General features: G+C 44.4%; 1 protein-coding gene across 4 annotated transcripts in view; it reads left to right on the top strand.

Annotated features, from left to right (window-relative positions):
• SYMPK (symplekin) overlaps positions 1 to 26,130 on the top strand; it is a 767,776-nt gene that overhangs the window by 629,777 nt on the left and 111,869 nt on the right. For all 4 annotated transcript variants that reach the window (XM_030217309.1, XM_030217308.1, XM_030217307.1 and 1 more), the window contains exon 23: positions 24,871 to 25,058. In XM_030217309.1, the coding sequence (XP_030073169.1) occupies positions 24,871 to 25,058 (188 nt within the window). The remainder of the gene's footprint in view (positions 1 to 24,870; positions 25,059 to 26,130) is intronic.

Genomic DNA, 26,130 nt, shown 5'->3' with positions numbered 1-26,130 from the left:
TACTTTTACTTGCAAGCGCGAGGTGCTGCGCCTCGCCTCGGTTTCTGAGCTTTTTTAAAGGTAGGGTGCGGGAGCTTAGACGGAGTTCAGGGTAGGCACTGGTTGGGGGGGGATGTCATCGTCCTGCACCCGGGGGGGTGCAATGGCGAACCGCCCGGGTGGCAGCCCCCCTTTCTACGCCACTGCTTGTGCTACGTCGTCTGTTGAGCGTTATGGATGACCAGACTGGCAAGGATAACGTGCAGTTGAACTGGCTCGTAATCTATCACTGTTGGGTTCCCTACATATGCCTGGAATCATGTTACACAGGCAACCATTGTGAACTGCTACAAGCAGGCAAGCTTTGTTAAGGATGTGGAGAGGGACGAAACAGATGCAGCTGTTGCAAACGCGTCAGATGAGCAGGTTATTGACATCCCAGACGGTGTTACTGAACAGAAGTTTCATCGTTATGTAGCTGTTGATTATGATCTACAAACAGCTGACGACAGCACTGATGTCGAGATATGCGCCTAAACGCAGGCAACAACAGCTGATGATGAAACAGATGATGAAATGAGCAGCGAGGCACATGTTGACGAAATTCAACAACCTCCTCCTGTCACTTTTTGCAAGAGCGCTGGAGAGTCTCAACACTGTGTGGGCCTATCTGGAGGCCACTAGAGGTCAGTGCTATGATAGTTTTTTACCGTCTGGCAGACGTAGTCTATGGAACTCACAGACTCAATAGTGTACAGAGGACTATAACTGATTACTTCAAGTAAGCCTAACGTCAGTTAACGGAGACTGTACGTATAATAATAAACAGTACTGTAATGTTTATCAGATGTCAAGCTTCTTTGGGTCACAACGGTTAAGTGCACACTCCGGTTAACTGTATGCATTTCTTTGGTCCCAGACCCTTGCACTTAAGAAGTGGATTGCACTGTATTTGTAATTTTTAGACCCTCACCCAGTATAAAATATCTTTGTCCTGTGTGTGTGACATGGCTTTCTGTTAGTAATCAGTGTGCAGGATTATTGTGTACTACTGCATATACTCAATTACAAGTTGAGAAATTTAAGCTCAAAAATGCTTTGAAAAATCCAGGGTTGTCTTATTTATTTATTTATTTATGGTTCATTTATATCCCACATTTTCCCACACATGCAGGCACAATGTGGCTTACAGAAAATTAGGAGGAATTACAAATTATGAAGATACAGATAAAGCAAAAAAAAAAGGTTAAACAAGGGGAGCATTGACTAACAGTGGAAAACTAAGCATCTACTTATAATACCAGTAGCGCTATGAAAATACTAGGTAATACCCCGCACCCTTGTTGGTGCACACAATTCTCTGTGACCTCTAAATTCCTTCCCATGCCATGTATCTTAAATCTCAAATCTTTCTTCCTTACAGCATCAGCATTGCAGTGGTACACCTAGGCCGTCTGTTGTCTGATCTGGAATGCAGAAACAGGAAGTTGAGTCAGAAGTCTAAAGCCAAAGCATAGTGCATATAGTTCATTGTTCACCTCTATTTACTATACTGCAAATTATACAAATATCTAAGCAGTTTACGTGAAAAATTATATTAAAAGGAATGGACGAGAAAAAAGGAAAATAGAAGGGAGGCCTAAGTTACATTATTCTAAATTAATATTTTAAAAAGGGAAGTATTTAAGGAGTCAAGTTAACAATCATACTAAGATGCAAAAGGAGAGGAGGGAGTAAAAAGAGACAAGACAAAGGAAGTGATGCCGTAGCAGGTAAAGCCCTAAAAAATGTTAGAGGACAATTTAGGATAGCAGTGAATAAGCTACAATGAATAATGCATCTTTATCAAAGACTTACATTTTAAAATGATAATTCAGAACAGAGATCTAAAGGGAGAGAATTCCATAATGTTGGCGCATCTACACTAAAGGAAGAGATATGAACAGAATGTGAATGTATTTGCAAAAAAGAAGGGGCAACTAATAGGTGATCGTGGGTTGAATTAAGAGTGCAAGATGGGATAAAATTGGGGATAAGAAAGCTAAAAAAAAAAAATGATGGGATACCAGCATCCAAAATCTGATGAGTGAGAATAATAGTTTTAAACTGAATCCTACAAAAAATAGAAAGCCATTGTTCTTTTGTGCTTGGCTTTGTTGCAAGACTGCTGCTGGAGGTTACAACAGCCATTTTGAGATTGGAGCTGGCACAGGTGGAAGCAATCCATTGTTCCTGCCTGTGTCGGCTCCAATCTCAAAATAGCTGCCGCGAGCTCCAGTGCCAGTCTCAAGACTGCCACTGGAGGTCTTGAAGCTATTATGATGTAGGAGCCAGGCAGGGCAGGAGCAAGTGGGGATCACTTCTGCCCCCACTAGCCACCAGTGACATGGTAGACTCAGGAGGGGGTCTGGTTGGGTGGGAGAGGAGGCAGCAGGGACTGTGCAACATGGTTTCAGTTTCAGCTGAAAATGCACTGGCATTTTCAGCCAAAGCTGAAATAAGGCCAGATGCAAATTTCAGGCTGTTTTAAGTGCTGAAACCAAATTCAGTCGGCCTCAAATCCCAATGCACACATGGTTATTACACCCCCTCCTCATTATACACCCCCCTAGTTGTGCTCCCCTCCCCTCCGAAGGTCCAAAAATACCCCCATACCCCCCAGATCCAAAAATTCCTTGGCACACACACTGATGCCCCTCCTTCACCCATACCTTAAATAGCCATGGTGGTCTAAGTCAGTCTTTCCCAAGTCAGGTTTTCAGGATATCCACAATGAATATGCTTGAAATTGATTGCATACACTGCCTCCATTATATGCAATTTTTTTTCATGTATATTCATTGTGGATATCCTGAAACCTGATTGGCAATGGGGTATTCCAGGACCAACTTAAGAAACACTGGTCTGAGTGGCAGGCAGAAATGATCCCCAGTAGCTCCTGTCCTGCCAGCACTGAGAATCAAAATCACAACAGTGCAAGCTAGTGGAAGTCTCACAGTATTATCCCAAGAAGCCATCTTTCCATAGAAGGGCATTTTGTATCTGCTGCCTGCTCCTAAAATACTGTAGATATTTTAAGGTACAGGTGATGGAGGGTCATGGTGGGGGGTGCTACAGAGGTCTTTCTGGTCCTAGGTGTCACGTTTCCTGGCTGTTCTGAGCTGGGCACTGGTGGCCATCTTGGATTCAGGTTTATTCCAGGGTTCGGTGGCCATCTTGGAGAGGGCTGTTAGGCCAGGGCAGCCATCTTGGAGGTGGCAGCTGCAGGAAGGAAGCCCTTATTTGGTCGCAGGGTGTTCCTGATGGGGGCTGCCATCTTGTTTTCAGCTGTGCCTGGTTGAGCCTGATTCCTTCCTATTTAAGGCTCTGCCCTCAGTCTATCAGTGCTTTGGCTTCTACTCGGTTCGCTGACTAGTAGCAGTGCTTGGATCTACTTCTGAAGGATACCTGGTTCTGACCTTTGCCTGTTCCTGGACCTGCTTCTGACCGCTGCCTGGTATTGACCACTGCCTGTTCCTGGACCTGCTTTTGACCGCTGCCTGGTACTGACCACTGCCTGTTCCTGGACCTGCTTTTGACCGCTGCCTGGTACTGACCCCTGCCTGTTCCTGGACCTTCTAGTGACCGCTGCCTGGTGTGACTGTTGCCTAGCCCTGGTTGCTGTGACCTGCTGTTTGGTCTAACCCTGTGGACTTTGTTCTCTCTGTGCTGGCCGCCCGAACTCAGGGGCTCAACTCCTGGGGAACGGCGGGAGGCACAGAGAGGACTCAGGGTTTTGGCCGACAGCCCGGTGAGGGTTTTCTTCATCGTGTTCAAGGGCTCACCTCTCCGTGGAGATACATTACACTAGGGGGTATATTGAGGACACTATTGTGAGAGAATCTTGATGAGGCTTGCCTGGGGACTAGTAATGTGGGTGCTCCCTCTTTAAAAGATGTCCCAGAAGCATTGAGCCCCAGCTTGGCATCTCGATGCTCCAGAGCCAATGGAGTAACACTGCTTGCGAGAGAGCTCACAAGCAGTATTAGTCTATTACCACACAGGAGTCATTATGGCAACCTGTGGTACAGGGATACCAAAGGATTTTGGACTGCTCTGATAAATCAAGGTGCGCTAAAAACTTTCCCCCTTAGTGGCTGCACTGGATGTGCACTGGCAAAAAAATGTTCTGTTTGGGTTTTTTTTGTTTTTTTGGGGGGTGGACTTTTTCCAGATTTTTGGGTGGTTCTTCATTTCATTAAAACAATTTATGGTAAGTTGGGTTTTTGTTTTTTTGTTACATTTGTACCCCGCGCTTTCCCACTCATGGCAGGCTCAATGCGGCTTACATGGGGCAATGGAGTGACTTGCCCAGAGTCACAAGGAGCTGCCTGTGCCTGAAGTGGGAATCAAACTCAGTTCCTCAGTTCCCCAGAACCAAAGTCCACCACCCTAATCACTAGGCCACTCCTCCACTCATTATTAACCAATAGTCAATGGGATTCTTGCTGTGCTGTAACCTAGCTCTAGAAGCTTCTGACCAGGAGAGAATGGTTAGGACTGCTGTTGTAGTTGGTGATTTGATTATTAGGCATGTAGATAGCTGGGTGGCTGGTGGACGTGAGGATCACCTGGTGACTTGCCTGCATGATGTGAAGGTGGTGGACCTCACACGTCACCTACATAAGTATTGCCATACTAGGAAAGACCAAAGGTCCATCGAGCCCAGCATCCTGTTTCCAACAGTGGCCAATCCAGGTCACAAATACCTGGCAAAATCCCCAGAATGTACAAAACATTTTATACTGCTTATCTCAGAAATAATGGATTTTCCCCAAGTCCATTTAATAACGATCTACGGACTTTTCCTTTAGGAAGCCATCCAAACCTTTTTTAAACTCCGCTAAGCTAACCGCCTTTACCGCATTCTCTGGCAACGAATTCCAGAGTTTAATTATATGTTGAGTGAAGAAACATTTTCTCCGGTTCGTTTTAAATTTACTACATTGTAGCTTTATCGCATGCCCCCTAGTCCTAGTATTTTTGGAAAGCGTGAACAGACGCTTCACATCTACCCGTTCAACTCCATTCATTATTTTATAGACCTCTATCATATCTCTCCTTAGCTGCCTTTTCTCAAAGCTGAAGAGCCCTAGCCGCTTTAGCCTTTCCCCATAGGGAAGTCGTCCCATCCCCTTTATCATTTTCATCGCCCTTCTCTGCACCTTTCTAATTCCACTATATCTTTTTTGAGATGCGGCGACCAGAATTGAACACATAAGTACATAAGTAATGCCATACTGGGAAAAGACCAAGGGTCCATTGAGCCCAGCATCCTGTCCACGACAGCAGCCAATCCAGGCCAAGGGCACCTGGCAAGCTTCCCAAACGTACAAACATTCTATACATGTTATTCCTGGAATTTTGGAGTTTTCCAAGTCCGTTTAGTAGCGGTTTATGGACTTGTCCTTTAGGAAACCGTCCAACCCCTTTTTAAACTCTGCTAAGCTAACCGCCTTCACCACTTTCTCCGGCAACGAATTCCAGAGTTTAATTACACGTTGGGTGAAGAAAAATTTTCTCCGATTTGTTTTAAATTTACTACACTGTAGTTTCATCGCATGCCCCCTAGTCCTAGTATTTTTGGAAAGCGTGAACAGACGCTTCACATCCACCTGTTCCACTCCACTCATTATTTTATATACCTCTATCATGTCTCCCCTCAGCCGTCTCTTCTCCAAGCTGTATAGCCCTAGCCTCCTTAGTCTTTCTTCATAGGGAAGTCGTCCCATCCCCGCTATCATTTTAGTCGCCCTTCGCTGCACCTTTTCCAATTCTACTATATCTTCTTGAGATGCGGCGACCAGAATTGAACACAATACTCAAGGTGCGGTCGCATACAATGGCATTATAACATCCTCACACCTGTTTTCCATACCTTTCCTGATAATACCCAACATTCTATTCGCTTTCTTAGCCGCAGCAGCACACTGAGCAGAAGGTTTCAGTGTGTTATCGACGACGACACCCAGATCCCTTTCTTGGTCCGTAACTCCTAACGTGGAACCTTGCATGACGTAGCTATAATTTGGGTTCTTTTTTTCCCACATGCATCACCTTGCACTTGCTCACATTAAACATCATCTGCCATTTAGCCGCCCAGTCTCCCAGTCTTGTAAGGTCCTCTTGTAATTTTTCACAATCCTGTCGCGATTTAACGACTTTGAATAACTTTGTGTCATCAGCAAATTTAATTACCTTGCTAGTTACTCCCATCTCTAAATCATTTATAAATATATTAAAAGCAGCGGTCCTAGCACGGACCCCTGAGGAACCCCACTAACTACCCTTCTCCATTGTGAATACTGCCCATTTAACCCCACTCTCTGTTTCCTATCCTTCAACCAGTTTTTAATCCACAATAGGACATTTCCTCCTATCCCATGACCCTCCAATTTCCTCTGTAGCCTTTCATGAGGTACCTTGTCAAACGCCTTTTGAAAATCCAGATACACAATATCAACTGACTCCCCTTTGTCCACATGTTTGTTCACTCCTTCAAAGAATTGAAGTAAATTGGTCAGGCAAGATTTCCCCACACAAAAGCCATGCTGACTTGGTCTCAGTAATCCATGTCCTCGGATGTGCTCTGTAATTTTGTTTTTGATAATAGCCTCTACCATTTTCCCCTGCACCGACGTCAGACTCACCGGTCTATAATTTCCCGGATCTCCCCTGGAGCCTTTTTTAAAAATGGGTGTTACATTGGCCACCCTCCAATCTTCCGGTACCACGCTCGATTTTAAGGATAAGTTGCATATCACTAGCAGTAGCTCCGCAAGCTCGTTTTTCAGTTCTATCAGTACTCTAGGATGAATACCATCCGGTCCAGGAGATTTGCTACTCTTCAGTTTGCCGAACTGCCCCATTACGTCCTCCAGGTTTACCGTGAAGTCAGTAAATTTCTCCGACTCGTCCGCTTGAAATACCATTTCCGACACCGGTATCCCACCCAAATCTTCCTCGGTGAAGACCGAAGCAAAGAATTCATTCAGTCTCTCCGCTACGTCTTTGTCTTCCTTGATCGCCCGTTTTACCCCTCGGTCATCCAGCGGCCCAACCGATTCTTTTGCCGGCTTCCTGCTTTTAATATACTGAAAAAAAATTTTACTATGTTTTTTTGCCTCTAATGCTATCTTTTTTTCATACTCCCTCTTGGCCTTCTTAATCTGCGCCTTGCATTTGCTTTGACACTCCTTATGCTGTTTCTTGTTATTTTCAGACGGTTCCTTCTTCCATTTTTTGAAGGCGTTTCTTTTAGCCCTAATAGCTTCCTTCACCTCACTTTTCAACCAGGCCGGGTGTCTTTTGGACTTCCGTCTTTCTTTTCTAATTCGCGGAATATGTATGGCCTGGGCCTCCAGGATGGTACTTTTGAACAGCGTCCACGCCTGTTGTACAGTTTTTTACTCTCTCAGTTGCCCCCCTAAGTTTTTTTTTTTTTACCGTTCTCCTCATTTTATCATAGTCTCCTTTTTTAAAGTTAAACGCTAACGTATTTGACTTTCTGTGTACAGTTACTTCAAGGTTGATGTCAAAACTGATCATATTATAGTCACGGTTATCAAGCGGCCCCAGTACCATAACGTCCCTCACCAGATCATGCGCTCCACTAAGGACCAAGTCTAGAATTTTTCCTTCTCTCGTCGGCTCCTGCACCAGTTGCTCCATAAAGCTGTCCTTGATTTCATCAAGGAATTGCATCTCTGTAGCGTGTCCCGATGTTACATTTACCCAGTCTATATTTGGATAATTGAAGTCACCCATTATTATCACATTGCCCATTTTGTTCGCGTCTCTGATTTCTTTTATCATTTCTGTGTCTACCTGCTCATCCTGGCGAGGCGGACGGTAGTACACTCCTATCACCATTTTTTTTCCCTTTTATACATGGAATTTCAACCCACAGTGATTCAAAGGTGTGATTTGTGTCCTGCTGAATTTGTAATCTATCTGAGTCAAGGCTCTCTTTAATATACAATGCTACCCCTCCACCAGTCCGGTCTACCCTATCACTACGATATACTTTGTACCCCGGTATGACAGTGTCCCACTGGTTATCCTCCTTTCACCAGGTCTCAGTAATGCCTATTATATCCAATTTTTCATTTAGTGCAATATATTCCAACTCTCCCATCTTATTTCTTAGACTCCTAGCATTTGCATATAGACATTTCAGAGTATGTTGTTTGTTCTTATTTGCATGATGCTTAGTACCTGACACTATTGATTTGACATCTTTTGTCTGATCTTTAGTTGTATTTAAGGGCACCTGGCCTACCACGGTCTGTTGTGCAACCTCACTATCCAGAAACCCTATCTTCCCTGTTTGTGAGGTATCTTTGCAAGATACCTTTTCCCGAACCATTCGCTTTTGAGCGACTGTCGGCCTTCCCCCCATTTCTAGTTTAAAAGCTGCTCTATCTCCTTTTTAAGTGCCGACGCCAGCACAATATCTGAGGTGCTGTCACACCATGGAGTGGTACAAAGGCATTATAGCATCCTCATTTTTGTTTTCCGTTCCTTTCCTAATAATACCTAACATTCTATTTGCTTTCTTAGCCACAGCAGCACACTGAGCAGAAGGTTTCAACGTATCGTCAACGATGACACCTAGATCCCTTTCTTGTTCTGTGACTCCTAACGTGGAACCTTGCATGATGTAGCTATAATTCGGGTTCCTCTTTCCCACATGCATCACTTTGCACTTGCTCACATTAAACGTCAACTGCCATGTAGACTCCCAGTCTCTTGTAATTTTTCACAATTCTCTCGCGATTTAACGACTTTGAATAACTTTGTGTCATCAGCAAATTTAATTACCTCACTAGTGACTCCCATCTCTAGGTCATTTATAAATATTTTAAAAAGCAGCGGTCCCAGCACAGAGCCCTGGGGAACCCCACTAACTACCCTTCTCCATTGAGAATACTGATCATTTAACCCTACTCTCTGTTTTCTATCTTTTAACCAGTTTTAATCCACAATAAAACACTACCTCCTATCCCATGACTCTCCAATTTCCTCTGGAGTCTTTCATGAGGTACTTTGTCAAACGCCTTCTGAAAATCCAGATACACAATATCATCTGGCTCCCCTTTATCCACATGTTTGTTGACCCCTTCAAAGAAATGTAGTAGATTGGTGAGGCAAGATTTCCCTTCACTAAATCCATGTTGACTTTGTCTCATTAATCCATGCTTTTGAATATGCTCTGTAATTTTGTTCTTAATAATAGTCTCTACCATTTTGTTCGGCACCAACGTCAGACTCACCGGTCTATAATTTCCCGGTTCTTCTCTGGAACCTTTTTTAAAAATCGGCGTTTAAATTGGCCACCCTCCAATCTTCCGGTACCACGCTCAATTTTAAGGATAAATTACATATTTCTAACAATAGCCTCCGCAAGCTCTTCAGTTCTATCAGTACTCTGGGATGAATACCATCCGGTCCAGGAGATTTACTACTCTTCAGTTTGTAGAACTGCCCCATTACATCCTCCAGGTTTACAGAGAATTCATTAAGTTTCTCCGACTAGATAGGATTTTAGATTGTGATGGGAGGAGCTGGCTGTCTTGGTACATGTCTGTATCAGTGACATAGGAAATGTGGGAGGGAGGTTCTGTAAGCCAATTTTAGGCTCTTAGGTAGAAAGCTCAAATCCAGAACCCGTAGGGTAGCATTTTCTGAAGTGCTTCCCTGTTCTGCGCGCAAGGCCCAAGAGACAGGCAGAGCTCCGGAGTCTCAATGGGTGGTTGAGGCGATGGTACAGGGAAGAGGGTTTTAGACTTGTAAGGAAGTGGGCAACATTCTGGGGAAGGGGGAACTCATTCCGGAAGGATGGGCTCCACCTTAACCAGGGTTGGGACCAGGCTGCTGGCATCAGCGTTTAAAAAGGAGGTAGAGCAGCTTTTAAACTAGAGAAGGCCGACAGTCGTTCAAAAGCGCATGGTTTGGAACAAGGTATCTTTCAAAGATATCAGCAAAACTGGGAAGATAGGGTATCCCGCTAACGAGCTTGCAATAGAGACCATAGTAGACCAGGTGTTTTTAAATAAAATCAGACAGACTTTCAAGATTGCAAATTAACACAGTCAACTGCTGAGCAAGATGTAAATAGGAACAGCAAACATAGTTTGAACTGTCTTTATGTGAATGCCAGATGCCTAAGGAATAACATGGGCGAATTAGAATATATTGCACTAAATGAAAAATTAGATATAGTAGGCATCTCTGAGACCTGATGGAAGGAGGATAACCAGTGGGACACTGTTATACCAGGGTGCAAATTATATCGTAGTGATAGGATGGATCGACTTGGTGGAGCGGTAGCATTGTATGTTAAAGAGGACCATGAATCAACTAGATTGAAAATTGTGCAGGAAACAAAACACAACTTGGAATCCATATGGATTGAAATTCCATTTGTAAAAGGGAAAAGGGTAGTGATAGGAGTGTACTACTATCCACCTGCAAGCCAAACCACCACAAGGGTAGAGGTACACAAATTCCTACGAAAAGTAGAATCTGAGGAATGGGGGTGTAGGAGGAGTAGGCTCTTGAACAACACTAGTAGGTGACATAGGTTAGGAACAATCTCTTTATTTAAATATACACTCGACTCAATACAGCCGTGTTTCGGCGCTACAGACGCCTTCTTCAGGAGTCTTGTGGTATATAGATATACGAATATTAAGCTCAAAGAGAATGAAAGCAAGGCTTCTGCTACAATTGTAATCCACTGCCGATGCAGTGTAATTGAATACGCTGAGCTGTTTTCCTGCATCGGCAGTGGATTACAATTGTAGCAGAAGCCTTGCTTTCATTCTCTTTGAGCTTAATATTCGTATATCTATGTATATTTAAATAAAGAGATTGTTCCTAACCTACGTCGCCTGCTAGTGTTGTTCAAGAACCTAATCCTCCTACTATCCACCTGGCCAGAATGAACAGCACTGATAAGGAAGGCAAAGAGGGACTTTGAAAAAAAAAAAAATAAAGATTGCCTTGGAGGCAAAAACATAGCAAAAGATTTTTAGATATATTAAAACCAAGATGCTGGCAAAAGAATCATTCGAACCGCTGATGACCGAGGGGTAAAAGGGGCACTCGGGAGGGGCATAATCGAAAGGGGCGCCCAAGGTTTCCTGAGGACGTCCTCGTAGGACGTCCCGGTGAAGGGGCAGGGAAACCCGTATTATCGAAACAAGATGGGTGAAAAATCGCGAAATTTAGGTCAACCTTAGAGATGGTGATCCCTGATTTTCGGCCATAATGGAAACCGAGGATGCCCATCTCAGAAACGAACAAATCCAAGCCATTTGGTCATGGGAGGAGCCAGCATTTGTAGTGCACTGGTCCCCCTCACACGCCAGGGCACTAACCGGGCACCCTAGGGGGCACTGCAGTGGACTTCAGAAATTGCTCCCAGGTGCATAGCTCCCTTACATAAGTACATAAGTAGTGCCATACTGGGAAAGACCAAAGGTCCATCTAGCCCAGCATCCTGTCACCGACAGTGGCCAATCCAGGTCAAGGGCACCTGGCACGCTCCCCAAACGTAAAAACATTCCAGACAAGTTATACCTAAAAATGCGGAATTTTTCCAAGTCCATTTAATAGCAGTCTATGGACTTGTCCTTTAGGAATCTATCTAACCCCTTTTTAAACTCCGTCAAGCTAACCGCCCGTACCACGTTCTCCGGCAACGAATTCCAGAGTCTAATTACACGTTGGGTGAAGAAAAATTTTCTCCGATTCGTTTTAAATTTACCACACTGTAGCTTCAACTCATGCCCTCTAGTCCTAGTATTTTGGATAGCGTGAACAGTCGCTTCACATCCACCCGATCCATTCCACTCATTATTTTATACACTTCTATCATATCTCCCCTCAGCCGTCTCTTCTCCAAGCTGAAAAGCCCTAGCCTTCTCAGCCTCTCTTCATAGGAAAGTCGTCCCATCCCACTATCATTTTCGTCGCCCTTCGCTGTACCTTTTCCAATTCTACTATATCTTTTTTGAGATACGGAGACCAGTACTGAACACAATACTCCAGGTGCGGTCGCACCATGGAGCGATACAACGGCATTATAACATCCGCACACCTGGACTCCATACCCTTCCTAATAACACCCAACATTCTATTCGCTTTCCTAGCTGCAGCAGCACACTGAGCAGAAGGTTTCAGCGTATCATCGACGACGACACCCAGATCCCTTTCTTGATCCGTAACTCCTAACGCGGAACCTTGCAAGACGTAGCTATAATTCGGGTTCCTCTTACCCACATGCATCACTTTGCACTTGTCAACATTGAACTTCATCTGCCACTTGCACGCCCATTCTCCCAGTCTCGCAAGGTCCTCCTGTAATCGTTCACATTCCTCCTGCGACTTGACGACCCACAACTGTACACCACTACCATAGCCCTAAAGGGTGAAAGGGGGCCACCTACATGTGGGTACAGTGGGTTTGTGGTAGGTTTTGAAGGGCTCACATTTACCACCACAACTGTAACAGGTGGGGCGGGGGCTGGGTCCGCCTGCCTGAAGTGCACTGCAGCCACTAAAACTGCTTCAAGGACCTGTATACTGCTGTCATGGATCTGGGTATGACATTTGAGGCTAGCATAGAGGCTGACAAATAATATTTTAAATTTTTTTTTTTTTTAGGGTGGAAGGGGGTTGGTCATCCCCAATTCCCTCCGGTGGTCATCCGGTCAGTTCGGGCACCGTTTTGAGGCTTGGTCCTAACAAAAATTGGACCAAGTAAAGTCGCCCAAGTGCTTGTCAGGGACGCCCTTTTTTCCATTATCAGTCGAGGACGCCCATGTGTTAGGCACACCCCAGTCCTGCCTTTGCTATGCTTCGACATGCCCCCGTGAACTTTGGTCGTCCCCGCAACGCAAAGCCGTTGAGGATGGCCAAATCGGCTTTCGATTATGCCGATTGGGCGACCCTGGGAGAGCCCATCTCCCGATTTGTGTCGAAAGATGGGTGCCCTTCTCTTTCGAAAATAAGCCTGAAAGCTTAAATGAATTCTTTGCTTCGGTCTTCACCGAGGAAGATTTGGGAGAAATACCGGTGCCAGAAAGTCAGAGAAACTGAATGAAATTTCTATAAACCTGGAAGATGTAATGGCGCAATTTGACAAATTGAAGATTTGGGAGAGATGCCGGTGCCAGAAAGTCAGAGAAACTGAATGAAATTTCTATAAACCTGGAAGATGTAATGGCGCATTTTGACAAATTGAAGATTAGCAAATCTGGACCCGATGATGTTCATCCCAGAGTACTGATAGTATTGAAAAATGAACTTGCAGAATTATTGTTAGTAATATGTAATTATCTTTAAATCAAGCATGGTACCGGAAGATTGGAGGGTGGTCACTGTAGTGCTGATTTTTTTTTTTAAGAAGGTTCCAGAGGAGATCTGTAAATTATAGACCAGTGAGCCTGACTTCAGTGCTGGGCAAATGGTAGAGACTATTATAAAGAACAAAATTGGAGATCACGTGATGCTGTGAGCGGCGAAAGACGTGAGTCACATCAGCTGCTCAGGGCCCCATCCGCAGTTTGGCTATTCCACCCCACTCCTGGACTTTAAAATCTGGATTCTGGATTTATGAGCTGGTAACAACATATAGACAAATACTTAATGCGAGCCGCAATGGCGCAAGCACCTAAAAGCTCGAAAAGGAAAGAGGAGCGGCAGAAACCTTTGGATTCCAAAATGGCGGCAGCCTCATTGCCCCACTCGCCCCCGGACAACATGGTCTTAAAACTTACGGATTCGATGGTACGCACCTTGGACCCTAGATTCACCCAACTGTCGGAACAACTTACAGGATTAACAGCACTAACCTCTGAGCTAACACGCAGGACTGAGGAGCTGGAGGCATGAGTGTCCGAGGTGGAGGATGTACAACAGGCCCACACAGGAGAATTGGAAAAGCTGGAGTGCTTGACCCAGGAATACCATTAGAAACTGGAGGCTGGTGACGTCACCGCATCAAGATGGCTGCCTGAGTGAAGAGCTCCGGCGGTCCCACCATTAAAAGCAAGAAATACAGCATCTAACTCACGATTACAGCATAAGGCAAGAGGAGGAAACAGCGGCGGAAAGACGCGGGAACAAGCTAAATATGATCCGCTCGAACGTCCAAACAATCCTTAGCGGGATTTGCTTACACGGGCCCAAACACGGCGCTATCACAGACCGCCCCGAAGGGGAACAGCATGGCGGAGGAGCGAACATTCGAGAAATCGACGCAGAAGGCGATGCAAAGTTCGCAGCCGCTCTTCAAGCCTGACGAAGCGCTAGTGGAAGAGACGGAGCCGCTGGTTGAGATACGTGAATGGCTGAAAGAAATTACAGGGGAGCTTAAAGCAATGCGAACTGACCTGAACACGCTAGGAGAGGATCTCCGCGGTGAGATTGCAGCTTTGGGGCAGCGTGTTGCTGAAACGGAAGATCGCCTAGATGAACAAATGGACTTGATTCAAAGTATAACGGAGCAGAAAGACGAAGATAAGAAAACTTACCAGCAATTATGGGATAAGCTGGAAGATATTGAGAATAGGAGCTGACGGCATAATATCAGGTTCCGCGGTATCCCAGAGAGCCCACAGTATTCAAACTGTGAATTAACAGTTCAGCAAGTGGCAAGCATGCTCCTGAAAGAATCACAAACTACAATAGACCCAGCAGATATTGCAATAGAACGGGCCCATAGGTCCCTGGGAACAACCAGGAATAATCAACCAAGAGACATAATAGCATGTTTTGTGGATTACAAAATCAAGGAGAAAGTCATGCAAACAGCACAGGAGCACAGGAATTTGTATGGGACACACATCGCGTCCAACTCTACCAAGACCTGGCAAGTATCACGCTGCGTCGGAGGGCAGAACTGCGTCCAATCACACAATACCTTCGTTCCCAAAACATCAAATATAGGTAAACTCCACCAGATAAGAGGAACAGAAGAAGCAGCAGCCATCTTCCCCGACCAAGAATGGAGCACCACGAACGAGAGCAGACATAAAGCAAGATCGGGACAAATGGACAGACCCAGATGGCAAAGAACGTCGGCAGGGAAAGGCAGACTGCAGCGCCAACGATCTGAAACAACATTGAGGCGTGAGAACCGACAGTAACTTGAGAATGGATATAAGGTCTAGAGAAAGAGACATAACCTCTTGGATAGAGCTAAACACTGAAGAGTGAGTGAGGGCTCTCGTAACCTCACAGTTATGATTTAATGGTTGGTAAACAGCATGAGTACCTACAAGTAAAGTTTAAATGTTAATTGATATACTAAAGTGAATGGTTTGAGCAAAACTAGATGCAATGTTAAATTCAAGTTTGGATAGAGTATAGAAATATGTTAGATGATAAAAGAAAGGAGATTGGGGTGGGATGCGGGGATGTTGCCAGACTCCTGAAACACCTGACCTAGTTATGGAAGGTGTAGTTTGGTTAGGGGAAGGGATGTTGGGGGGGAAGGGGAATATACTGCGAACAATAACTTCAATAGAGATAGGATCTCCTGGTAATCAGCATAGTGGAGTGAGTAATCACAGAATGGGAGCAATGTCTTTTCTTTCAGGAATAATGGGAACAATAGAATAATGACTATTAATGTGAAAAGCCTAATTCACCAGCAAAGCGGCAACTCCTCTTTAAAGAGGCACTTAGATTAAAAGCAGAATGATATTTGCCCAAGAGACACACCTATTACCTATGCACGAGAAACTATGTATACACGGAGGGTACAGGGAAATATATTTTGCATCGAACCATATGGAAAAGAAAAAAAAGGGAGTCATGATAGCCCTAGCGGGGAGGTTGCCCTGGCAAGTACAACAGATAGTGAGAGATAAGGGGGGGGGCGATATATTTTGCTAAACATACGATTGGGAGCGGAGACTTTTACCCTGCTGAATATCTACGCTCCAAATGAGAAACAAGGCTCTTTTTATGGAGCGCTATCGGAAGTATGGCAAAATATGTTGACGGGGAACTGATAATAGGAGGAGACTTTAATCTCACTCTGCACCCGGTATGGATAACTCAAATGTGGGGGTGCGCTATGCCCGCAATGATAGAGCAAAACTACACAAATTTATAATTATTGGCAGATGACAGACATATGGCGACATTATAACCCGATGTCACGCAGCTATACGTACTATTCGGCGGTGCATACATCGTATTCACGAATTGACCTGTGGCTGGGAGGACAAAGTTTGATACAGAGAGTGCAAGGGGTACAGATACAGAGCAGAACTTGGTCTGATCATTCGCCCCTGACGCTAACATTAAGGTGTACAACAAATAGACTAACCAAACCACGCTGGCGCATGGATGATAGTATGTTAGCAGACCCAAATGTGATCAAGCAATTAGAAATCGACATCCAAAACTATATTACACATAATGACACGGGAGACGTGAGTGATGACATACTATAGGAGGGGCTTAAAGCAGTCCTTAGAGGACAGATTATATCATTACATTCATATAGATTGAGGCAGAAACAACGTAAAACACAACTACATAAAGAGCTTGAACACCTACAAATACTATAGCCAAAGGGACCCATACAGCGAGGGTAGCTCAACGATGTCAACAAGTACAATTAGAACTTCGGGACCTACAGTAGCAGAGGTGGCGGAAACACTTCAAAGAACACAACAGCAGTATTACGAGTTTGGTAATAAAGCCTCCCGGCTATTAGCATATAAATTAAAAAAACAAAAGATGAAAAACCACATACATGCAATAGAAGATAGCACAGGGCAGCGACAGACTACAACTGAGGATATTAAGCGGGCTTTCTATGCTTTTTATAAACAATTGTACACAGATGATATACAGTCAGGACCACAAACAATTCAAGACTACTTAGAAGGGATAGAGCTCCCTCAAATTGGCCCAACTCAAAATGATGAACTCTCGGCACCCATTACATTGGAGGAGGTGCAATGGGCAATACATAACTTACCTAACGGTGATTCACGAATAGATTCTATAAATGTTTTGGGAAAATATTGGCACCTTTGTTGGTTCGGGTATTAAATGAGTTAGAACACCAAAAAGAATTGTCTCACTCATGGCGATTAGCTCATATTAGTATTCTCCTAAAACCTGGGAAAAACCCGATGCAATGTGGATCATATCGACCCATATCACTCTTAGATACAGACTATAAAATATTCACGAAAATTCTAGCCAGGCGATTACAGAGGCTTATGCCGGAATTGGTACAGAATGATCAGACGGGTTTTTGTAGAAGGAAGACAAACGTTTGACATATCAGACGGGCACTGCATTTAATACAAGAGGCAAATAGCACACAACAACCAACAATCTTACTTTCCTCTCGACGCTGAGAAAGCGTTCGATCGAGTACACTGGCCCTATATGTTTAAGGTTCTGCATAAAATGGGAATGACGGGCCGATATATAAAATGGCTACAGCGTCTATATGATCAGCCCCTAGCAGAATTGATTGTAAATGGGAATGCTCAGCCACTTTTAAATTAAACAGGGGGACACGGCAGGGATGTACACTTTCTCCCCTGCTTTTCGCCCTCACAATGGAGCCATTAGCCCAGGTAATTAGAGCAAATGAGGCCATTCATGGGATCCAAATTGGTCATAAGATACATAAAATTATGCTGTTTGCAGATGATATCCTTTTGACTCTAACAGACCCTCATAGATCATTACATACTATTGAACAAACATTGGGGCAATTTGGGCAAATAGCAGGATTTAAAATAAATATGACAAAATCAGAGATATTGGGCTTAAATATAAATGCAGAAGACAGAGATAAATTACAAGAACGACACCCATTAGATGGACAAAGCGCTCCATTCGATATCTGGGAGTTAATTTGACACCTAGTCTAAAAACTCTTTTCGAGGCAAACTTCCCAGGTAAATTGCGAGAAATGTTACAGGAATTAGAGAGGTGGGAAGGGCTGGAGTTGTCCTGGATAGGCCGGATACAAGCAATAAAATGATGTTGCTACCCAAAATTTTGTACCTCTTCATAGCATTACCAATCCAAATCCCCAAAAAATTCTTTAGACAACTAAAGAAAAAAACCTTTGCGTTCATTTGGAACCATAAGCCGCCTAGAGTACAAGCAGAAATGCTATACCAACCTAAAAAAAAGGGGGGAATGGGAGTGCCGGATTTCTTTAAGTACTTTCAAGCAGCACAGCTAAGAATATTAGCAGCATGGATTACTGAGGAAGACAACCATGGTTACAAATTGAAAAACACTGGATAGGACTTAATCACCCAGCAGCATTACTATGGCTCCCCAGTAAACGGGTTAGGGCAATGGCAACATTGCTACCCCCAACAGTTGCATACCCATTAATGACATGGAATACATTACGCCAACAATTCTGTCCCCAGAGAACATATTTTCGTAAAATGCATATACAAGGGGCACCGGGGTTTTCATGGGAAGAGGGAGATACAATATATAAGCAATGGAGACAGAGAGGGTTGAGACAATTGGACCAGATATGGGAAGAGGGGGCAATACATTCATATAATGAGCTGCAAGACGAATTTAATCTACCAGCACATCACCTGTTATACTACACTAGAATTAGAGATTATATTCTTCGAAAAGCCAAAGGGGAGCTATAAAAGGAGGAAAGAGAATTAGAGCGGGCCATGGGAGGGAATAGTCGTAAAAGATGTGTGTCAAGAATATACGGGGCACTACTCTCATATAAAACCCCAATCCAGCAATACATACAGAAATGGGAACAAGATATAGGGGCTACACATGAACTGAAGAGTTGGGAAAAGGCGATAGGCTTTCTATTAAAGGATCAGTAAGTAGTTCCATGATAGAAATGGATATAAGATCCTGTACCGATGGTATTATACCCCACATAAAGTAGCGAAAATGTTTCCAGGCTCTTCGAATCAATGCTGGAGGGGATGTCAAGTGAGGGGGGATATGAAACATATATGGTGGTCATGTCCAAAGATACAACCGTATTGGCAGGAATGTCTTAAGTTATTGAAACAGATATTGGGTAAAGAATATCCACAACGATGGACTACTGCTTGTTGCAATTTCGCCCTCCCGGACTTCTGACACCTCTTCACCGTTTGGCTTCCATGTTTTTAGGAGCGGCAAAGATTGCACTGGCGGCCGCCTGGAAGCAATCGCTGGCTCCACCAATTGTCCAAGTTTTACATAAAATGGACTATATGTATCAAATGGCAAAGCTTACAGGGATGAAGAACAATCAGCTGCTCCAGTTTACCAAAATATGGGACAAATATAAGCTTTGGAGATCCCAAGCGGGAATTGACTTAGATGCTCCGCAATTGATAATACCAAGGAGGTGAAATCACTTGGCAAACTCGGGCCTTTTTGTGGGCCCGAAGTATCTCTAGGATGTATAAAGTGATGTCAAAGATTGTATTTCTAAGTTGTCTATACACTAAAATAAAGTTTAAAAAAAAAAGAAACTGGAGGACCTGGAGAACCGCTCCCGCCACGATAATTTGAAGTTTGTCAGATTTCCAGAATCTATTGCTGAAATGAAACTTAAGCAAACACTGGAAACATGGCTTTTAGCAACTTTCCCGGAAGCGGGAGAGGAAGGGCGATCCGCATTGAATGGGCCCATTGTATCGGCCAAAAGCCCACAAGAGATCTAAGGCCTTGGGTTGTGATCGCTAAATTTGCAGGCTTCTGAATTTGGTGGACCCATGGCGGTTGCTATACCCGACACAGCGTGATTACACGCACTTGTCCCGGGCCCACCCGTATTGATTATATTCTACTAGCAACCACGATTTTCTCAAGGGTGGTATCAGCAGATCTGGGCCCTATGGCGATTTCAGATCACACTCCAATCTGGGTGGACTTAGCATTGGGCCTAACGTAAGTACAGCTGTTACTTGGAGATTTCCCTCTTACCTCTCGGAAGACCCTGATTTTCAGAACTTCCTGGTTCAGAAATGGAATCTTTTCGCGGGAAACCAGTGTAGACCTTAGGGAGATCCCAGATTTGTTCTGGGAAACATTGAAGGCAGTGATGCGGGTTGAGGTAATTAGCTATGTGAGTGCACGAAACAGGAGGATCACTCAGAGGATTCTCTTGTTGGAGCGTCGGTATCAACAATCCAACAAGCCCATTTGAAGCATCCGTCCGGTGCCACCTTTGAGAATGTGAAAGCCGCCCTAACTGCTCTGAACTCTTTGCTTCATGAGTGCATGAAAAAGTAATTCTCTCTACGTGGTCAATTCCATAAGTTTGGTAACCGGCCGGGTAAACTACTTGCCCGGGTGGTGAAAGCGTGGTCAGCTAGAACATTCATCCCTATGCTGGTGGCACCGGATGGGTCTAGGAATCTAACCCCACTGACATTATGCAAATTTTTCATGCCTATTTTTCACAGATGTACCAAGCAGATCCGGAGTAAGTGGGCCCCTCTCTGGCAGACTACCTCTTGGACTCGGGTCTTCCTACTCTTTCTCCTGAGGCTAGTAACTCCTTAAGTGCTCCGCTGCGTACAGGTGAGGTTCAACAGATAATCAAGTCTCTCACCCTGGGTACTGCCCCGGGAGCCAACGGATTCTCCCCAGAATTCTATAAGATATTGGTTCAACAAGTGAGCGCACCACTTGCGCTATTCTTTGAGGAGGTGATTTCAGGGGGAACATTTCCTGCATGAACTAATGAAGGGGGGAAAGGGATTGGGACTTGATATACTGCCTTTCTGTGGTTTTTGTCACTACATTCAAAGCGGTTTACATAGTATATACGGGTACTTATTGTACCTGGGGCAATGGAGGGTTAAGTGAGTTTTCCAGAGTCACAAGGAGCTGCAATGGGAATCGAACCCAGTTCCCCAGGATCAGAGTCCGCTGCACTAACCACTAGGCTACTCCTCCACTTATAGTGCTCATTCCCAAACCTGGTAAAGCTTCTGATTCCCCTAAGGCTTAGTGCCCAATTTCACTGCTCAATGTGGACGTAAAAAGTTTGGCAAGGGTGCTGGCAAATCGGCTAGCCAAGCACATTCCCGATCTGGTGGGAGATCACCAGGTGGGATTTGTCAAGGGGCGGCACCCTGGCCTAAATGTTCGTAGAGCTCTGTTGGCGGTGGCCCAGAGCGGGGCCTACTACTACTACTATTTAGCATTTCTATAGCGCTACAAGGCATACGCAGCGCTGCACAAACATAGAAGAAAGACAGTCCCTGCTGAAAGAGCTTACAATCTAATGCGCCATATCAAATACCTAGGCATTAGGGTCCCAGCAAATTTGAAACAACTCAACGCTATCAATCTGGCTCCACTGTGGGCATCTACCCAAACCTCTCTGACGATGTGGCAACCTCTTCCTGTATCCCTGTGGGGAAGGATAGCGTTATATAATATGATAATAGTCCCTAAGTGGCTCTGTTATTCAAGTATTGTCCCTTTTTTTTTCTTGCAACGCAATGAACAACTGTTGCCACCGATTGCTGGTGAAGTTTTCTGGAACAGACAGCGAGCCCGGGTCCCCTTTTTGCAGACGTATCTTCCTGTGGCCAAGGGTGGCCTTGGAGCACTCAGTATTAAAGTATTTACAGTGGCTGGCTGTATGAGACATCTGAGTGACTGGTTTAGGGGTATGACTTTCTTTTCCTTTCCGGCTACTGAGGGTATGGTGCTGAGCCCGCACCACTGTAGTTATTGGCCCCTGGTCGAGCGGCTGCGAGACCGAATTTTGCCCCCCTCTTTCTTCCCCTGCGGCGAGCATGGCATTGGGGTTTGTAGGCTTTACAATCTTGACCCTCATGTATCCCCATTGTTGCCAATTTGGGGGCATGCAGACTTCCCTGTGGGTAGGTCCTCGGTGGTTTTCTGCAGATGGAGGGAGGAGGGGACTCTATTTCTGTTCCAAGTTTTAAACAAAGATAGCACATGTAAAACTTTCCAGGACTTATGTATTAGCAAGCACTTGACCCCATGGGTCTTTCTCTCTTATCTGCAACTACGCCATTATATTGCGTCGTTACCGCAGGCCTCCTTGTCTATGACAAAATGGGAACAACTAGTTGAGATATATGACCTAGAAGCACAATTGGCAGTTCCCCTGAAATATTTTCATAACCAATTAAGAGAGACGTTACCTGGGGTGTGCTATGGGGGGACCTGGCGCAGAGTTGGTCTGGAGAGTTGGGATACCAGATACAAAATAAAACATTACAGGCCAGCTTACAAACCTGCTATGGGGCTTTTGGGAGTGCTGATATTCGGGAGTTGCAGTATAAATTTACTATGCGCCTATATATCTCGCCGCATAGGGCCTTTAGGGCTACCCTGCGCCCCTGTGATGATTGCCCGAAATGTGGGGGAACTGGAGCTCATTTGGGCCATATGTTCTGGCTATGTCCTCTGGTTCTGGCGTTCTGGATGACCCTTTGTGCCCATGTGTCGGGATTTGGAGGATTAGGTGGCGACCCTCCCCTGCACTGCTGTTTGATGTGTACCATACAGGGGGATCCCGTAGAGCAGGTCTAACAAATTTCCTAAGGTGGGCGGTTCTGATGGGAAAAAACTATATTGAGTGTCTGGCTGCTTCCCGATCGCCCCTTGGTTCCGCAATGGCGGTCCCTTATGATATCCTTGAGTGCAGTGGAGCGTAAGGATGTTAGAGATCCCGTCTCTTGCAATGCTGGTCTCCCTTCTGGGACAGGTTTGATAGCTTCCTAAAAGAAAAGTTCATAATCCATTATTAAAATGGACTTGGGGAAAATCCACTGCTTATTTACTACTACTACTACTTATCATTTCTAAGTGCTACAGCGCTGTACACTTTGACATGAAGAGACAGTCCCTGCTCAACAGAGCTTACAATCTATTTGTCTGTCCTAATTAGATTGTAAGCTCTGTCGAGCAGGGACTGTCTCTTCATGTTCAAAGTGTACAGCGCTGCGTACGTCTAGTAGCAGTTTAGAAATGATAAGTAGTAGTAAATAAGCAGTGGATTTTCCACAAGTCCATTTTAATAATGGATTATTAACTTTTCTTTTAGGAAGCTATCAAAACCTGTTCTAAACCCCAGTAAGCTAACTGCTTTTACTACATTCTCTGGCAACAAATTCCAGAGTTTAATTACATATTGAGTGATGAAATACTTTTTCTGATTCGTTTTAATTTACGAATTTTTTGTAGCTTCATTGTGTGCCTGCGGGATTTGAACCGGCCACCTCTAGATTGCAAGACTGGTGCTCTTACCACTAGGCCACTCCTCCACAAGTAATCAGTAATTTGAGATTTATCATTTTGGCATAAAGTGAGGATGATAAAATAAGGGTTATGAACAAGTAAATAAGGGTTAGGAGTTAAAAGCAGCATCAAAAAGGTGGGCTTTTAGCTTAGATTTGAAGACGGCCAGAGATGGAGCTTGACGTACCGGCTCAGGAAGTCTATTCCAGGCATATGGTGCAGCAAGATGAAAGGAATGGAGTCTGCAGTTAGCAGTGGAGGAGAAGGGTGCAGATAAGAGAGATTTACCCAGTGAACGGAGTTCCCGGGGAGGAATGTAGGGAGAGATGAGAGTGGAGAGGTACTGAGGGGCTGCAGAGTGAATGCACTTATAGGTCAATAAGAGGAGTTTGAACTGTATGCGGAAACGGATAGGAAGCCAGTGAAGTGACTGAGGAGAGGGCTAATATGAGCATAACGACACTGACGGAATATTAGTCGTGCAGCAGAATTTTGAACAGATTGAAGAGGAGAGAGATGGCTAAGTGGGAGACCTGTGAGAAGCAAGTTGCAATATAGTCTAAGCGAGAGGTGATAGGAGTGTGGATGAGGGTTCTGGTAGGGTGCTCAGAAAGGAAAGGGCGAATTTTGGTGATATTATAGAGAAAGAAACGACAGGTTTTAGTAGTCTGCTGAATATGTGCAGAGAAGGAGAGGGAGGAGTCGAAGATGACCCCAAGGTTACAAGCTGATGATACAGGAAGGATGAGAGTGTTAGCCACAGAAATAGAGAATGGGGGAGGAGGAGAGGTTGGTTTAGGGGGAAAGATGAGAAGCTCAGTCTTGGTCATGTTTAGTTTCAGATGGCGCTGAGGCATCCAGGCAGCAATGTCAGACAGGCAGGCTAATACTTTGGCCTGGATTTCGGCTGAGATTTCTGGTGTGGAGAGGTAGATCTAGGAGTCATCAGCGTAAAAATGATACTGAAAACCATGGAATGAGATCAGAGTACCAAAGGAAGAAGTATAGATGGCGAAAAGAAGAGGTCCCTCTCTCTCTCTTGACACACACACACACACTCTCTCTTGACACTCTCTCTCTCTCTCTCTCTTATTTTTAGGATAAGCATCATAAAATGTATTGTACTGTTTTGGGATCTTGTCAGGTACTTGTGACCTGGATTGGCCACTGTTGGAAACAGGCTGCTGAGCTTGATTGACCTTTGGTCTGTCCCAGTATGGCAATACTTATGTACTTAAGTGGAATGTCAGCATCTAGTCAGGTAGAGCCAACCTGACCAAAACTGACTTTTCTTGGCTATTGTATAAGGGATTTCAAAATGCTTCTCAGTCGCCAAATAGTTCTTCTGTGCTGTGCAGCATGATGGGCAGTGAAGGAGAAAAAGGGGCCAACCAGGTGCAAAAGTGGAGCTGCTTCAGTAGATAGCACTGTATTATGTTTGTTTCTTCAAAATTTGATATACTGCTTAGCCTGTTAGGATCAAAGTGGTCTACAATAAAATAATCAATATCCATAATAGCATGATTTCTCCTGATCTTTTATCTAACCCTGTATTTGTTTTCTTTGTGTCTGGTGTAGCCACTAACCTATGTTTTGGGGAGCGGAATGTGTACACATCTGAAGTGCTGGCTGTAGTGATGCAGCAGCTGATGGAACAGAATCCTTTGCCCATTTTGCTGATGAGAACAGTCATCCAGTCCTTGACCATGTATCCACGCCTGGGTGGCTTTGTCATGAACATCCTCTCGCGCCTCATCATGAAGCAGGTAGAAGAAAGATCTTGTTCCGTCTATTTATAACTCAAAGAACACTTCACAATCTCATAGGAAAATCATTTCATATCAGCAAATATTGTGGGTTTAAATGTGTTACAAACAAGAAAAATGGAGGGAAAGGGCCTCGTATATCACCAGTGGTGCTTCAGTGTTTTCACGCTTAAACTTAGTCACCATTAAGACTTGCAATCATCATTGGCCAAAAAACCTCCTTTTAGACACACTTCCTATATAATAATTTGCACCTCCAACATTCTACGTCTGGGTGCCTGGGTTCATAACATCCATTCCCACTCATTGCCCTGCCCTTGCGTCAAAACGTAATGACCTCAGAGGGTGGAACAGTGAGGGGGAAGGGAACGCTGGAGGCGAGATGATGTCAGGAGGAGAGAATCGCGGGACATTGTTTTTAATTACCCCTCTCTAGACCCCCGCAGGACCCTTGCCCACGGAGGTGGAGAGAGGGTTTCAGAAGGCTCATAATAAGTCTCTTAAATATGACCTCTGTTTTCTGGCTCCTAATTTCCAAGGACATCCTAGGGCATCTATTCTCCCACATGATGTACCAGAGTTTAAAAGATAGTCTATTTATGTGATATAAGGTGTGAAATGAAACAGAAATTAACACAGAGATTAGAGAATAGTGAGATAGAATTTTACTTCTGTGTTTGTGAAACAGTTTAAAGAGAAGAGATTGAAACAGAGACTGAAACAGTTTAGTGAAAGAAATAGTCTTTTATTCTCACCCAAATCAGGACTTCAATTTGGTACATTCATCAGACAGATTCGGGGTTCAACCGGCCAGAGCTTCGCCGTTCGGAGATTCGTTGGGGAAAAATGTTCCAACGATAGCTCTGATGCCCACTTCTTATATAGTATTTGGTCCCCATACAAGTCTATGGAGAGGGATTTTTTTATCTTAACCACAGGTCAGGTGTCCACCTGTTTCTTAATCTTTTTCCTATCTTGCAACTAACTCCTAATATGGCCAACTCCTAATATGGACTGTTCCTAATCTTGTGCAACCATCTCTTCTAAGCTGAAGAGATCAGTTCCATATCTT

Source organism: Microcaecilia unicolor, chromosome 11 (assembly GCF_901765095.1).
Source record: "Microcaecilia unicolor chromosome 11, aMicUni1.1, whole genome shotgun sequence".
Lineage (NCBI taxonomy): Eukaryota > Metazoa > Chordata > Amphibia > Gymnophiona > Siphonopidae > Microcaecilia > Microcaecilia unicolor.
Note: the sequence above shows the minus strand (reverse complement) of the source record. Positions and strands in the feature narration are given on the sequence as shown.